Source organism: Hoplias malabaricus, chromosome Y (genome assembly GCF_029633855.1).
Source record: "Hoplias malabaricus isolate fHopMal1 chromosome Y, fHopMal1.hap1, whole genome shotgun sequence".
NCBI lineage: Eukaryota > Metazoa > Chordata > Actinopteri > Characiformes > Erythrinidae > Hoplias > Hoplias malabaricus.
The window spans coordinates 75,210,873-75,227,430 of NC_089820.1; the positions used below are offsets into that span (position 1 = coordinate 75,210,873).

Here is a 16,558-nt window from a genome sequence, read left to right on the forward strand (position 1 = left end):
TATTAATATTTATTGATTAAATTGAGGTGAGCAGGTTATTTTGCTGTCACACAGTTCCAGGGTCCCATGGTTGTGCAGTCAAACTTTAATGGCCACTGTGAGGAGTTCTCCCAATGTCTGTGCAGGTTTTTTTTTCCCCCACAGTCCAAACACACACACGTTGGTATGGATTGGTCTTGCCAAAGTGTCCATATCAATACGAGTGTGAGAGTAGCTGGGCGAGTCAGTGATGATAGGAGCCCTGTCCCTGGTGTGTTCCTGGTGGGCTCCAGGCCTGATCATGATGAAGCCGTTACTGAAGACAAGTGAATCAATAAATAGACTTTCTGAATTACGTAAATAACAGTAAATAATGCTTCCTTCACTAAAGATTGTCTGTAGTAACCAACAGTGATGTCAGATAACCCGTTGTTTTTGTGTGTGACAGTAGTCATGGTAATATATTATTTCTGAAATATATTTAACCCCAGCAGTAACATGAATGTGAATGTTTCTGCAAGGCCATATGTGGCCAGTAGATGGCACTAGAGTTGCATTGTTCCTCTTGTTGTCAGGATGATCTTAATCCTTTCTCAATCCCAGCAAATTTGGGTTTAAAGCCTCTGCTGTTATCCTGCTGCTTTTCACTGTGGAGAGTGCATCAGTGCTCAAAATCAGATTTCGGTGCTTAACCGCCGTTAAATATTTGCTGCTTGTCGTCTTCACACACAGGAGATGCCCGTAATTAAAATAACAGTTGTAACACGAATGCCTCTGCAGTTCCAGAGTACACAAAATATATTTTCTACTCACCGCAGGTCCAGAATTTAACCCCAACTACAGCCATCCACACTCTGGTTTTACATACGCTCATCAAAATCCAGATCAATCCACTTACTCTCCAATCCAATAGCCCCACGCCGTCATGTCGACACAATCCCAGCCAGCCCTGCATTATTTATCCCTCCCTTCATAATTTACTCAACGTAAAGTCCCTTTGCGTCCGCCCAGTGACGAGCCATCTGTCTCAGCAGCAATGACACGAGAAGGAACGCACTCTCCATGGCGTGGCTCAATAATATCATCAAGTTGTTGCTAATATGTGGTTGAAACCATGACCTGATGTTCGTGATCTTGAACCAATTGTGAGTTCCCGAAAACCTCTGTAGCTTTGTCTTTGTGGCGTTCTCAATACATTTGGCTTTATTTTATGGTCTGTATCCAGTTTGCCTCTTTCAGACATAAACATGAGCGGTCGTTCACACATGAGGCGCACAGCAGGAGATATTTTTTAGGTGTGGCAAAGAGCCTGTGCAGTGCGTGCAGGGGAAGCTCCGGAACATTTCCCACTCTGTTCTCACATACGCTGGCTCTGACTTCACTAGGTCTTTACTAGGGCATGAGGACAATAAAGTCTGGAACAAATGTTGCAGGTGCTCACGTTCACACATGGAACTCCTCTGGGTGAACTCCGGAACATTTCTGGATTACCGCGCATGTGTGAAAGGGGAATAAGAATCTGAGAATCTCTGCTCTGGACTCTTCAGCTCCAAACTCCCTGCTTCATTTGAAGAAAGGCCTGGATAAGTAGCTGATTGGTTGGATCAGGTGCCTGAACACCTCAAAACAACACATTATGAGCAGGGGGGTATTCCAGGAGTAAGACCAGGAAGCACCGACATATGGAAAGGGGCGTCTGCTGAACATTTCTCCTGCTTTTGTTGGCTGCGGATGAGGCAAGCTGGCTTTAGTGTGTGAATCCGAGCTAAGCATTGATTATTCATGCCAGGAAAAAAGCCCCTCTGCTCCTGTTGGCTGTGCCCGTTGGAGCTCGCTAATTGGCACGAGAACGCGAGGAGATGAGAGGGAGAGTGAACACACGAGAGACGCAACGCCAGACAGTAGGATCTTGTGTGTGTGTGTGTGTGTGTGTCAGCCCCTCGCAACCCAAGCAACACAGCGGTGTCAGAAGCTAAAAAGCTGTCTGAGAAACTGGAGTGGATTCGCCTGCTTTGTTGCCAAGAAACCCTCCTTCCGAGCGCCTTGATCTTTGTGGTGCAAAAATCTCTTCTTCCTCGTCTGAAGGTGAGCTTGTATTTGACACCATCACTCCAACCATGACCACCTACTTCCCCAGCCCGGATTACACCTGCCGAAGAGCTGACGGAACAGATAGAGGGCTCTTGGAAAGAAAAAAGGTCCCACATCAGCGGGTAAACGTCAGGCAGCAGCTTTCCCAACCTCCGACAACGTTCTACAGCTCGTGCACCCTGCCCTCCAACGCCGCCAAGACCAAGGCCAAGTTCCTCAACCTGCGGGACAGCGTGAAGAAGAGTCCCACCAAGAGCACGGCCAAAGTGACCGTCCCAGGAGAGAGGGTACCCACCAGAGCGGAGCTGTTCAGGGCTGAGCTTTTGTTTGACAAGGTACGTCAGGGACCTTGGTAGGTGCCTTTCGTCTGATTGCGGTTGTGGATCGCTGCATTAATCTGGAGAAGCATGGATTGATTTGAGTTACTTGGTGGTTGGATTTCAGATCTGTGTTTAGTTGGTTGGTCGTATCCAACACTGGTCCCTGTGCAAAAGAGGGTCTTTCAAAGGTTCTTAAATAAAGCCAGGGGTTGCAATTGGAACCCTTAGTTAGTTATATACAGAACCATATGCATTTTGAAGTGGTTCTTTAAGATTGATGAAGAATGAGTCGTATCTGGTTTTGTATGACACCAAAAAAGGTCTATTTCAATATTGTAACTCCAGCCATTTCATATCAACCCTTGAGAAGAACCCTTTTATTCGAAGACTGTGCAGCGTCCCCGTTGGTTGTGTTTGTGTTGGAATGGTACGTTGTGTTCTTTAAACCCTGTCAGTGTTCATTTTAATGAAGCAGCTGTTGTTTTGCTTATTCCTTGTTAAAACAAAATGTCTATGTAATTAATAATGTCCCGATCAAGTTGTTTTTGCCCCGATCCGAGTCTTTTAATACTGAGTATCAGCGGATATAGACAATTGGCATCCCACAATAGGGAGTGTGAGTTTGCCGCCTACAGGAAACAGGATCCCACTTATCACAGATAAGTGATGCTGTGATCAGCCCTGATACTGATCTTTGAGATCGGATCATTCATTCATTCATTATCTGTAACCCTTATCCAGTTCAGGGTCGCGGTGGGTCCAGAGCCTACCTGGAATCATTGGGCGCAAGGCGGGAATACACCCTGGAGGGGGCGCCAGTCCTTCACAGGGCAACACACACACACACACACACACACACACACACACACACATTCACTCACACACTCACACCTACAGACATTTTTGAGTCTCCAATCCACCTACAAACGTGTGTTTTGGACTGTGGGAGGAAACCGGAGCACCTGGAGGAAACCCACGCGGACACGGGGAGAACACACCAACTCCTCACAGACAGTCACCCAGAGCGGAAATCGAACCCACAACCTCCAGGTCCCTGGAGCTGTGTGACTGAGACACTACCTGCTGCACCATCGTGCCGCGAGATCGGATCAGGGCATCCCTAATGTTAATTAATGCTTAATTAAAATGGACAGTACACGTTTTTCACGTTTTTACACGAACTCTCTCTCAGTAGGTTGGGTAACAGTCAGTAGGGATATAATCATGACTTCATTTTGTTTGTGGAACCGTTAAAATGTGTGTGTATGTATTTGACATAGTACAACATACAATGATATGTGTCTACGTTTAACACATCTGTGGCAGTGAACACACACACACACACACACACACACACACACACAGAGTTGGGGTTTAGGTGCCCTCCCCAAATGTATCTCAGCTGCCCCTAAGTGTGAGCTTCCGGAGCCTGCTCCTCTAACCATTGGGCCACCCATGTTAGGATCCATGGGGATCTCTGAAAGGTGATCTTCCCTCTTCCCTCTGTGTTTGTTTTTGGGTTGATTTCACTTAGAGCTTTTAATTCCACAATTAAATCCCTAATGCGGAGCGGTAAAGTAGGGCCGAAATCAATGCTATTGATGAGCACAGATTTTAGCCTCAGCGAGGACAGTGTCCTGTTGTCTAACAGCAGCACATTTACATCCGTCCCAACACGAGATCACACTTTTTGTCTGAGCCTTTTGCATTGTTTTGGACTGGAATATATATATAATTTATAAACATGGGCTCATCCAGCGTTTCCTTCTGAGACCCAGGAATTTTTTGAGGGGGAAGCTTTACCATAAAAGCCTCTGTCTTTTGACAGTAGAACGTTTCTGTGAATATTTGAAAAATGCCACAAAACACACTCCAACTCTTCCCAAAGCTGTTGCAGCAAACTCCACAGCACAGTGCAGCGGTGCTACACTCCTGCATCACGTGCAGCTGATCCATAGCAGCTTATTTCATTCATGTTTATTTATGATGGTTATACAAGCCGTGTTTACACAGTCAAGTGTCTCTGTCCTGTAGTGCGTATCGATCAGGACGATGGCAAAGCTAACAGTGCTGTTGGAAAGCGAGTGATGTGCACAGGACGCTGTGACGTGGCTAAGCTCGGCTCAGTGACGAGGTCGCGACGCGTTTGGAGGAAAACAACATGTAAACAGTTTTCCGTATTAAAGCAAGCGGAGTCTCGGGACACTGGACCTGAGACGCTCGAGTGAACGTTCAGCTGAGGGAACTGAAGGAGAAAAGCTGCAAGATGTTTGTTTGAAGCCAAGAGAGTACAGCTAGCCCCCCTCCAACAGTGTCCAGTCACTCAGTTACTCAACGTTTAGGGTTCTCCTCCAAGCGCGATGAGCTCCAATTGTGTTTGTTTGTTTTTTGGAGGCAGGTTGAAAACGAGGTTGTAGAACTGATGTATCTTGGAGGAAGCATGTGAAAGCATTTGGCTAAACTTGGCACCACTGGCCACATGGCGTTATTTGTTGATTTTGTTTGTTTATTAAATTAAAGTAATAATAATACACGGTTTCTCCTGGAGAACACACTTTTCAAATGTGCAACTATTGCTTATTTGCTGAATTAAAATTAAACAACACAAATGACACATTTTATATTGTATGGGTTCCCCCCAAAATATATTTTATAAATTATATAATTTACAATATCAATAAGGCATATAATTTGTCCATCAGCACTATAGAGCATTAATATAATTGCAGGTCTTTGATCTTCTGTGTAGCGCTGTGTAGCTCTTACGGTCACATCCCGCTGCGTCCAGATGTCAGTCCTGAGTTGATGTTCTGTGGATTATGTCTGTGATGCTGTGCCTCGCTGAATTGGAATAAATGGAGCGTGTTTATATTTTTGATATGATGCTTGTAAATTTTCCTTATTTTCGTGCTTAAATTTTGAGTCTAAAGCAGATCCAAACGCTCAGCAGTTAATTCTACAATCACTCGCTCACTCAAACTTTTGTTCCAGGTGCCACATTTCTATCTGCTGCACACCTGCAGTATTTACAGACCTCCAAACAGCTGTATGCAGATGATGACTTTGTTGTTGTTGTGGGTTTTTTTTTCCTCCTCTCTCCCCTCCTCACTTCTGTAAGAGCTTCAACCTGATCAAAGTCATGGTGGATCTGGAGGCTACCAAGAATCATTGGGCGCAAGGCCAGTTAGTTACTTATTTTGAACATTTGAAACAGCTATTGTTTACTGTGTGGATCTGGAGGCCACCCACACACACACTGTGAAACCAGACCACTCAGAAACACAGGATGACACAGGATGAAACGAGTCGTTCTGATTCTGCTCCACTCCTGACGTCAAGTGCAGAGACTTAAGAATTGCCCTGCCCCCTCGCCGGCGTCTGTCCAATCACAGCACTGGACCCACCTTTATGTACGAGTTAAAACACAGACATGAGACACACGGAGAAGAAAGAGAACAGAGCGAAAACGGCTTAAAACCAGGGCTGCTTCCGTTCCTCGCTCCTCACTGCTGTGCGCTCGGGTCGGGGGGTGAACAGCGAGCGGCTCGTTATAATTTAAAGGAACGTGCGCTGGGGTTTGATCTGTGTGGATCTGTGTGGTTTCCCTTGTGGGAACGATGGAGAAAATGTTCCCTTTAATGGAAATGAAATAAAGGAGGGGGATTTGTCACTGGCCTGTTCAGACTACTCTTCCACACACTATGGGTAATACACATGTGGCATTTCACAGCTGGACACACACTGGGATTTACCTCTTATTCTCTCCCATCCCCCATGGGGCATGACCTCCTGTGCATTGCTGTTGTGTATATGTATGTGACCTGACCTTTTTCCCCCCTCCGTTGCTATTGTTTAGCAGACAGATGCCGCCCCTCCCTCCGCTCCCATAATCCCCGTGATCCCAATCTCGCCCGTCCCTGTGGATACCACTGTCATCCCTCCATCGACGTCACAGGTTTTTTGTGTTATTTTTTCCTTCATTTCCTCTTTTTCCCCCTCCCCTCTCTCTCTCCTCCCTCCCTTCTTTTCTGTTGGTCATTTTCTGTTGATCCCTTGCCCATAGCTCTGCTCTTTTGATGGGGGCAGTAGAGATTACCGGCCCAAGAGAGAATGGGCTGGAGTGCCCACACTTCACTAAAGCAGCGTCCTGTCATCAGAGGAAGTGGACAGACCCCTGGAGGAAGAGAGAGAGGGAGAGAGAAAGAGAAAGCAAGAGAGAGCAAAAAGAAAGAGGATTTAATTTAGGCTGTTTTCAGACGTAGAAGCATTCATGCTCCAGCACTGCATTTTCTGCAGCATAAAATGCGACGTACGTACGTATTCCTGGGCGTTCGGCCTTAATCTGCTGTGAATAACTGTGTATCGTCATGAGGAGAGTAAGTTCCCCTCGTCTTTGGAGGACGTCTTAGGGCCTGGTTTAGTTCTAGGGTCTGACAGAGGCAGGAGAGTGGGGTTGTTCTGGAGGAAAAGTGGGACCTAACGTGGAAATCTAACGGGACTGATTTTGCTCTTTTTTCCAGGCAAATCCACCCCCTGTTGTGGTCAACACGGAGAGTCTGGACTCAGCCCCATACGTGAGTATAACTCATAGCTCTTTATTTATGCTGCATTTGTACGTGAAGAAACTAGAGGCACCAGAATGAATCCAAATGCTCAGCTCCTGTTAATATTGTTCAGACGATGCACATATTCATGTTCCAGGGTCCAGTTAAGGGTCAGTATCTGACTGCAGTATTTATTTATTTATTTATTTAAGTTATTTTTTTTTTAAACATTTTTTTTCAAAATATTTGGTGTAATTTTTAATGTTTTTTTTTTCAGAAAAATATTTCTTCTTTATATTTTGTAAAAATGTAAGTCATTGAATGATTCCTGCAAAATAATTTTTTTTTTTTTTTTTTTTTTTTTTTTTAAGCAATATTTATATTGCAATTTAATTAACTTTTAGTTTATAAAAGTGATAGTCTGAGAATATCTACATTTTAAAGGGGGATATATTATGGAAAAAAAATTCCATAAGCACATTACTGTGTGTATCTGGACAACATCAACTCTCACACTGTGAAACAAGACACACTCGGTCAGTTTCCTGTGACTTAAGTTAGAAAACGAGGGATAAAACGAGTTGTTTTCATCCTGCTTCCCTTCTGACGTGAAGAACAGGGAAAACGAGAACAACAAAGAAAGAAAACGGCTAAAAAGCCAGAGCTTCTACTCCTCGCTCCTCACTGCTGTGCACTCGGGTCAGGGGTGAACAGTGAGCGGCTCATTATCATTAAAAGGAACAAGGTCATTCTCAACAGGGCTCTTGTAAACAATTGGAGACAGTTGCTGAGGGGTTTGATCCTTGTGGAGCTGTGGCCAAAGCATGACACATAGGTTTCATTGCTGTAACGCAGAGGGTTAGTCCTATGGTAGGGTCTTGTTCAGTTTGGTGGTAACCCAGTGTTGTGGGTGATGTGTCGCTCCAGTATTAATTTATCCCTCTAGTGCATGTGTGTTTTCTTACCCACCATTTCACACGCTATACTTTAGCCCTTTTCTGCTGAACCAGCAACTCACAGATTCTAAGGAGCATATGGAGCCCCCAGGGGCTTGGTGCCATTTTGTCTCTTATAATTGGGGTCTCTCTAATTAGCCTCCGTGGGGAAATTGTGCTCAGAAGGGAAAGGTGTGTGTAATCCCCTGAGGTTTGGCTTGTTTAGCGGAGCTTGCTTATGAAGCCAATTCTGACCCAGGACATTATCCTGTAGAAGCCTGAACCAAACACTAACCGTATCAACCACAGCCCTGATAGGATGATAGGTTCCTAAGGAAGGTGGGTTTAGTGTTGGACTGATATCAGCAGACAGCTGTGGAGAGTAGAACAGAGCACTGTGATCCAGTACTGTGATAAATCTGTCCTGAAATTTGGTTTTCTGTTTGCTTCGTCTTGTGCAGTGGGGGAAACCTATGGAGGCTTTTCCACTGAATGGTACCTACTCTATTCCACTATGCTCTGTCATTTGGTCCTGGTGCCTGGAACCGGGTTATTTTTATTTATTTATTTAGTATTTCTATTTTTTTTCCACTTGTTGTCAGAGACAGTTTTGAGCTACATTTCAGAGATGGAGCTGGGAAGTGAAAAACAGACCAGGGAGCAGGGGCCAAACAGCGAGTAGAGTCCAGAATTGTAGGAAGTGACCTAATAGACCACTGCTAGATGATGAGTACCTTAACATAGTGCTCAGTAAAACTCAGTAGCAGGAGGCTTTAATATCTGTAACAGAGAAATGGTCATCGCTCACCTCCTAGAGTTTAGACACCTTTCCCAGCTGTAACTCAAAAGCTCAGCGCACTGCGACACTGTCCGTGGTGCTGAAATAAAGCTGGACGTGCTCTGCCCTGGCTCTCCAGCGGCTGACCATTCTCTCCCTCACTCAGTTACATAATCAGCACAGAGCCAGCTCTCCCTCTGCCCGGGGTCAGAGCCATTACTTTGGCTTGTGATTGACATGTGGCAGATAAATGGTCGCTTTGGCTAACGTCAGTTCACACAAGGAGACAGTAGAGAGACTTTTAGAGACAGCAGCGTTCAGTGTGATGCATGCTGGGTAACGTAGTGAAGAAAGTACAGATGAACACTGACATGAACGTTAAATGCAATGATCTCTGTTTCCCTCCAGGTGAACGGCACCGAGGCAGACTATGAGTATGAGGAGATCACGCTGGAGAGGGTGAGTGTGTGTTTGTTTACTTGTTTGTTTACAGGTTGTTGTACTCAGCGCCCGAACGAGTGCAGGAGCCTTGAAGAGGTATTGATTGCTCCTCCTCCTCAGCAGTGTTCACAGCGTTGATGACTGATAGCAGAGTCTGGAAGACTGGGAATCGGACGATAGCTCTTCTGATCAAGTTTATTGGCAAGATGGACGTCCAGAGTAATGCCCCCTGAGATCAAAGTCAGGATTCGGCCTGTAATCCCCTCCCTCTTCCCATTCGATTACTGTAACGTGACATTGCACTTAACCCTTTGTAGTAGCAGCAAATTCCTCACAAAGAACAAAAGAGAGGAAATAATTAAATTTCAGATATACATTTGACATCAATTTTACTCAAATATCAACACTTTATAAACAAGTTATATCAATACTTTCAGATAATGGAAAAAACCAAGGAGCAGAGTATCGTCACCCAAGATCTCACTAATGATGTCAGTAATGATCAGTGATGACACTGAGTCCCTTTAAATTTGCCATATTTTATTATTATTATTATTATTATTATTACATTGTTATTAGTAATAGCTACATTGTAACAGCTCAATTGTGGCAACTACCTCAGTCTGTGAACATAAAACATAAAAACCCACTGAAGCTACACAGGTATGGGCCAGTGGATGGAGACACACTTGGCTTGGCTGCCGGACATTTGCTGTGGAACTACCATCATCTTCATCATCATCATCATCTTCCTCAACTTGATAGTGATTCTTAGGTTATAGTTCTGTAATGAAACCTTGGCCCCACTTGTTCTTGGCCGTTGTGGGTTAAATATTAATGGATTTAAAACGGAGCAGAGTGACCGTAATGAGTCCAGGTTTTGACGTGTTGACCCCTCACTCATTTCTTCCCAAGTCATCTCCCTATCACCACCCCCGACTCCTCCGAATGCGAGTCTCATAGTAATTAAAACGCCAGATGTCAGGGGCAGCCGAGCCCAACTCTCTCTCTCTCTCTCCGTGTCTCCTCTCTTTCTCTCTCTCTCTCTCTCTCTCTCTCTCTCTCCCTGTCTCCTCCTCTCTCTCTCTCCCTGTCTCCTCCTCTCTCTCTCTCTCTCTCTCTGTCTCCTCTCTCTCTCTCTCTCTCTCTGTCTCCTCCTCTATCTCTCGTTCTTCCTCTCTGTCTCCTTTTTTTCCCCCTTTCTGTTTCTACATCTCTGGCTCTGCCTCATTGTCTTGTTGTGACCCAAATTCAGCATCTAACTCTTTCCTTTTTTTCTCTTTCTTCCTCTCTCCCTCTTTCCCTCACCACCCTCTCTCTCTCTCTGAAGTGTGCATTATTAACTCAGCATAAATAAACAGTGCCGCTCTGGGCTGAATGTCACTAGCGCCCCCTAACGCCCCCACATCACACATCACTCTGAAGCTCTGGTGTTTCCTTTGGGCTCTGCTCTTGTTCTTGATTTCCCGGTTCTCTCCCAGTTCCACACTGGACACCCCCCCCTCCCCTCCCCCTCTCTGTCATTGTGTTTATGATATTATTCAAAAGAGCATCTGAACAGGAACAAGCCACGAATGGAGGAATCTAGGACAAGAATTCCAGCCTTCTGCTAAAAGCAGGAGACAGATGCCGTTTCCTAGATAAACTCGCTGCTGTTATTAACTCCTCGACACTGGAATTGGCATTGACTCGAGCGTTTGATCCCCTGATAATGCCACCGTTGTCCCTTCCGCTAATCACTCAGCGTGATGCTAGCCAACACAGGCTTCTTTCAGCTTGATGTAACAGTATTACCAGTAAGGGTTAGTGCTCTCCTCCAAGTGTGTTGAGCTGGGCTGTGTGTGCAGCTGTGTGTGTGTGTGTGTGTGTGTGTGAGAGAGAGAGAGAGTATTTGACATTAAATTACATAGTAAATGAATGCATTTTTTTAAAGTAATTTGTGTTTGCGAAGTGAAGTCTTTCTGCATGTGATATTCCACTTTAACCGCGTATCTCCCTGTGTGTCCAGGGTAATTCGGGGCTGGGCTTCAGCATCGCGGGGGGCACAGATAACCCCCACATAGGAGAAGACCCCAGCATCTTCATCACCAAGGTCATCCCAGGGGGCGCTGCAGCACAGGACGGGAGACTTCGGTTAGTACCTGCCTCCCACGAGCTGCACTTGGAACATTGCTGTGGGGTTTGATGGCGTTATTGAGGTCAGATACCGGTGCTGGATGGTGGCTTCCTCCTAATGATGACAGAGATCTACACGAGCTGGGGATGTGTTACACATTGGCAAATTATTGGCAGTGAAAAGTATAAAATTTCATCTGAGAATGCCTGCAGACACCCTGGGGTGTGTGTGTGTGTGTAAGTACGCTGTCAGAGGCTCATTAAAGCTGCAGGAGAGCTGTGGACAGTGCTGACATTGATGAGAGTGTGACAGCAGTGCAGTGATAGACAGACTGTGTGCGCTTTGTTAAGCAGAGTTTTTTTATTTTTACTGGCAATGTGCAGTTTGATTAGTGATGTTTATGTATGTGTAGTGTTCTGTTCTGTTCCAGGAGTGTGTGTGTGTGGGTGTGATGATAAGAAAGATGTTAATCTGTTCTGTGGAAAGGCGCTGTGACCTGTCGTACACAGAAGTGGAGCAGTCCTTTACCGAACATTTTAATTGGATGGATTTGCCTTGGTTTGGTGTAAATGAGATTATTGTGTGTGTGTGTGTGTGCGTGCAGTACTGTGCAGAGGCCCTTTGTCACCTGCTCTGTATGCCCCTCAAAATGTTGTAGATTGCTGTTAATGCAGGGAGTGAATTCAGGTCTGTGCCAGGTGTCTTTGCGCGGCGGTGTTCCCTGAGTGACACCCCTCTGGAATGAGCTGGAGTTGCATTTGTGATCCAGACCTAATCGTCCAAAATCAGAACCCCATCTCACTGTTGCACTTGTGACTGAAAGCCTTCAAATCTTCACAGCAGAGTTCCAGCATCTAGTGTAGCGCCTCCCCAGAAGAGTCAAAGCTTATCAGAAATGGTGTTGTAAGTGAATGGCTAGACTTCTCCCTCTTCTGTCTAGACAGTCAACGCTGAACATTACCCCCTAGTGGAGTGTCTTATTGGGATTCTCTGAGCAGGAGGATGCTTTAAAAAATATTGTTTATTTATGAAAAAGAGGTTTGTGTTCTGATGTCCCCTGCAGTGTGAATGATGTGATCCTGCGCGTGAATGATGTGGACGTTCGGGACGTGACCCACAGTAAAGCCGTGGAGGCGCTGAAGGAGGCCGGCTCTTTGGTCAGACTCTACATCAGAAGAAGAAAGTCCGTCTCTGAGAAAGTGGTGGAGATCAAACTGGTTAAAGGGCCCAAAGGTACAGTAGAATCTCAGCAGCGCCTCTGCTGGTGTGACTGAGTTTTATAACGCTGCGTAAACAACAGAGTAGAATACAGATATTACTTGTTTTTTTTTGTTTGTTTGTTTTTTTACGATAAAATGTTAAGGCTTTTAATTAGTTGCTTTTTATTAGTTTACTACGGTTCACTGAAATGTATTATTTGCCGTGAAGTCCATGCCGTTTGGCCGTTCGTTCTCGTAGGCAACCGTCTGGGTCGTGACCGTAAATATTCAGATTGCCTATGTCCTATGCTTGTAACTGGAGGCTTCCACTAGAGGGCAGACCAGAAAACAGATGCAGGTAATTGCAGACTTTGCTCTGACACAGACTGTCTTCAAAACGTACTGCTGAGTGCCTGCACTGCCCCCTACTGTTTACACATGTACTGAACCTTATGTTTTGTGCTTATTTACAAGTTTCATACACACCCTGCGCACCAAACAGAGAAGGGATACGCGAGGCAGCCATCATGCGTAAGCAAACGCATATCAGTCAAACAGTCGTCTGAGCTGAAACACACTAAACCTTCAGCTAGAATGGACGGGGCTAAGCTGTTGTGGTCTTATTAGAAGATAATGTTGGTCGTCATGGTTGCACAGAAACCGCAGACCTATTAGGAGTCTTTCCCAGGGACTCATTGGTGAACTTATTACCTGAGCTGGGAATCGAACCCCAGTCTGGTCTGCGGCATTGGGGACAGTTAACCAATACACAACACCAGGGCTTGTCGCTTAAGGGAAGAAAATGTGTTTTTTTCATGATATGGGCCCTGTTTGATGTGTGCATTTGCTGTTTTCCTCATCTCTGCCTCCTCAGAGGGAGCGGGACATATTTCCCTGTTGTTCTGCAGTGTTTTTCCTCATTTGTTCCTAATCCTCAGTGTAATGCAGTGAAGGAAGCAGCAGTAAATAACTTCCTGGGATTAAAATCGGTCCAAGGCAAAGACAGCACCCCCTCCCCCCAATCACAAGCAGGGACTTTTTTGTGTTATTTTATTTTATTTTTTTCTTGGTTCTCCTAGTCAAGGAGATTGCTGCATGCAGGTCCTACAGTCTTCCTCCATCAACTGAGCCTACTGTTGCCATGACTACCATTTCCCCTCCCCATTCTCATTTGCGCTTTGGCTCTCTGGTTCCTTGATGACAGCGGCGTGTCTTATTTTCGGAGGATTACGAAGGCTGTTGCGTTATCACGATTGCCAGATTGTTTCGGATTTTAGCGTTCCGGGGCTAAAAATGACGTGCGCGGTAGACAGACATCGACAGACTTTGTGGTCAGGGCTGCAGATGTGTCCAGATGTGATACAGATGCGTTGTGTGCCCTTTAAGTCATAACTCAGTTGATCAATTAAACCTTGTTTTATATTTGCTGACATTGGGAGGTCATGTAACAAAACAACGGAAATGGGTCCTTATAGTGTCTGTAAGTTCAGTTAGTGTCTGTTGTTCTTATGTAGTTACGTGTAATAATGTGTATTAACATAAGCTGTAATTCTAACAGTGTAAGATCTGTAACTGTGAATACAAGTAACTCTTGTTGCATTTCGTCGCTGTCAAATTAAAGGCATGTATCTCTGAATATATCAGAAAGAAACAAGAAAAAAAGAGAAACTAGGCAAGCCTAGTTTTGCCGGACCACCATTAGCCGTCTAGTCACAGGAGTGTTTCTGGCATGTGTGTATGATCATGGGAAGCCTGTTATTTTCTGTTCATACAAAGCTACAAAACTGAAGCACCGTGTTGAGACGACATTACAGCCACTCGTTACCAGAAAGCAACAAGATAACATTTAAGTTTTGGAACATTTTTAAAACCAAGCACCTTTACATTTTATCAACGAAGTAATCTACACTTGATGAAGGAACAGGGCATCGCTGGGAACTAGATATTTATTACTGACTTACATTTCTATAAGGGTCTGACTGATGAAACAGTGCTGTCACTAATTCACAGACTCGTTTATTTTGAGTAGCACCTTGCTCTGGTGTTCTGGCTTTAATAATATCGAGATTTCATCTGTTTTTGTGTAAAGTTAAACAAACAGTGCAGATGTAATTTACCCGTTAGTAACGGTGAGGTGTGTCCGTGTATTTGTGTCATTATAGGGACTGACAAGATGACTTTGTTTGTTAAATATATTTTAGAAAACAAAAGGCTGTGTCACAAACATTCTCCAAACATAAAGAAGAGACTGTGATAAATATTACCTCAACAATGTTCAACACGTTTCTGTTCGAGGCTCCAGTAAAACACTGAGCTGCACCGCGGTGGATGGTGGACCTACAGCGCTGAAGCGGCGCGAGTGTGTCCCAATTCAGCTCTGAACTCTCTGACCCCTTGAACATATGAACAAGCATCAGCATTTTAGGTCCCAAGAAAGAGTCCTTATCCAGGGAAAAGGGGACCTCTGTCCACCGCAGAACGGTTCCGAATTTAGTTTACGAACTGGAATGTGAAATATGGCTGAACCTAACAACACACGGTGTAGTGGCGCCTCCTTAAGTTCTCTCTGTGAAATACGGCTGAATTAGCAGTTCCTATTCACGCGTGCGCGTTTCAACATCAGGTGTCAGTCAATAACTTACTTCAATAGAAGTGAATGTAAAACGATGTTATTCCAAGTAATTTTGGAGCCTTTCTGTTGGTCCATTCATCATTGTGTTTAAATGATATAGTAAACTAATAATCAGCAAAAATGGAGATACATGTTTTTAATTGGACAGCAGCAATATGTAATTAATGTTTAAATATACAGTTTTTAGACGTGCAGTATACAATGTGACCTCAAATACAAGTAAAAGAATAATAAAACAAATGGTGCATCAGTTTGCAAGATATATATTTACCATTTTTTGTGGAAATGTTATCCATCATCCCAACCACCTCCCCCCTGTTTTTGTGTTGCTTTGTCCCAGGACTTGGCTTCAGTATAGCTGGGGGCGTAGGGAACCAGCACATCCCGGGGGACAACAGCATCTACGTCACCAAGATCATTGAAGGAGGAGCTGCACACAAAGACGGGAGGCTGCAGATAGGAGACAAACTTTTGGCTGTAGGGGCATTTTGTGTAACATTTCAACAAATGTAGATGTGCATAATCACTGTAGGTGTGTTCTTACAGTAAAGCCACAATGTCACTAGAGAGTGCAGGACCCTATTGCATGGCTCAGATGGGCTTTTTTTTCCTGGCACTTTAGAGTCACCATGGCCAAATCAGCAGTACGTGAATTCACCTGTCGCTTCACCGAGCCTGAATTCACCATGACATATCCCTCAAAAATGTATTTGCCCTACATTTCTCAGGCGTAAAATCAAAAACTGCTGTGAATTCCATTAAATGAATGGGATTTCACTCAGATTTTACTAATGTCTAGTGTTCCCATTGATTAAGTGGACAGCAGAATGAAAATGTATATTATATATGAATTAAAAATGCTCAGTCTAATACAGTACAGTCAGTTCTTTTAGTTATATATCACAAGGCAGCTACGCCTAGCAGTGTATTATGCAATCTGAAGAGTGTGTGTGTGTGTGTTTTTCAGGTGAACAGCACCCCTCTGGAGGAGGTGACCCATGAGCATGCCGTGACTGCCTTGAAAAACACGACAGACGTGGTCTACTTGAAAGTGGCTAAACCCAACAGTGTCTTCATGAACGACAACTTTGCTCCTCCAGATATCACCAACTGTGAGTGACACCAAAGTCCTGCGTTTTTTTTTTTGTTTGTTTGTTTTTTAACCAAAGACCCTGTAGTAAAGTCTGTCCACCCTGCCACGAGCTCAGAGCCTCCCCAGAGCAGACACTTCCCCTTCATGCCAAACTGAGCTCATCTCTCTCTGAACGAAGGGAGTTCAGTGGAAGAGTGTAATTTCTTTAACTTTTACAGCACTGTCTTGAGGTTAAGGGAGGCAGATTGTAATGGTTTCCCTCCTGCCTCCTGAAGTTACGTAGTGCAGTTTCTGCTGTGCAACACCAGAGGCATTATTCTCCCTGTTATAGCTCAGTGAAGCATCACAATGATTTTGAAGCTGTTTATGGTAAAATCACTACCTAGTAGGGTTGGGCCAATAACGATAATATCGTATACCGCGGTATTTT

At 44.6% G+C, this 16,558-nt stretch overlaps 1 protein-coding gene across 11 annotated transcripts in view; it reads left to right on the forward strand.

Annotated features, from left to right (window-relative positions):
- Positions 1-16,558, forward strand: part of LOC136678622 (discs large homolog 1-like protein) — a 105,597-nt gene that overhangs the window by 65,010 nt on the left and 24,029 nt on the right. For 5 of the 11 annotated variants that reach the window (XM_066656686.1, XM_066656676.1, XM_066656680.1 and 2 more), the window contains 7 exons: positions 6,247-6,345; positions 6,911-6,964; positions 9,056-9,106; positions 11,097-11,221; positions 12,268-12,437; positions 15,376-15,512; positions 16,003-16,147. In XM_066656686.1, the coding sequence (XP_066512783.1) occupies positions 6,247-6,345; positions 6,911-6,964; positions 9,056-9,106; positions 11,097-11,221; positions 12,268-12,437; positions 15,376-15,512; positions 16,003-16,147 (781 nt within the window). The remainder of the gene's footprint in view (positions 1-6,246; positions 6,346-6,910; positions 6,965-9,055; positions 9,107-11,096; positions 11,222-12,267; positions 12,438-15,375; positions 15,513-16,002; positions 16,148-16,558) is intronic. The other 6 variants (XM_066656675.1, XM_066656679.1, XM_066656682.1 and 3 more) reach the window with 2 other exon arrangements.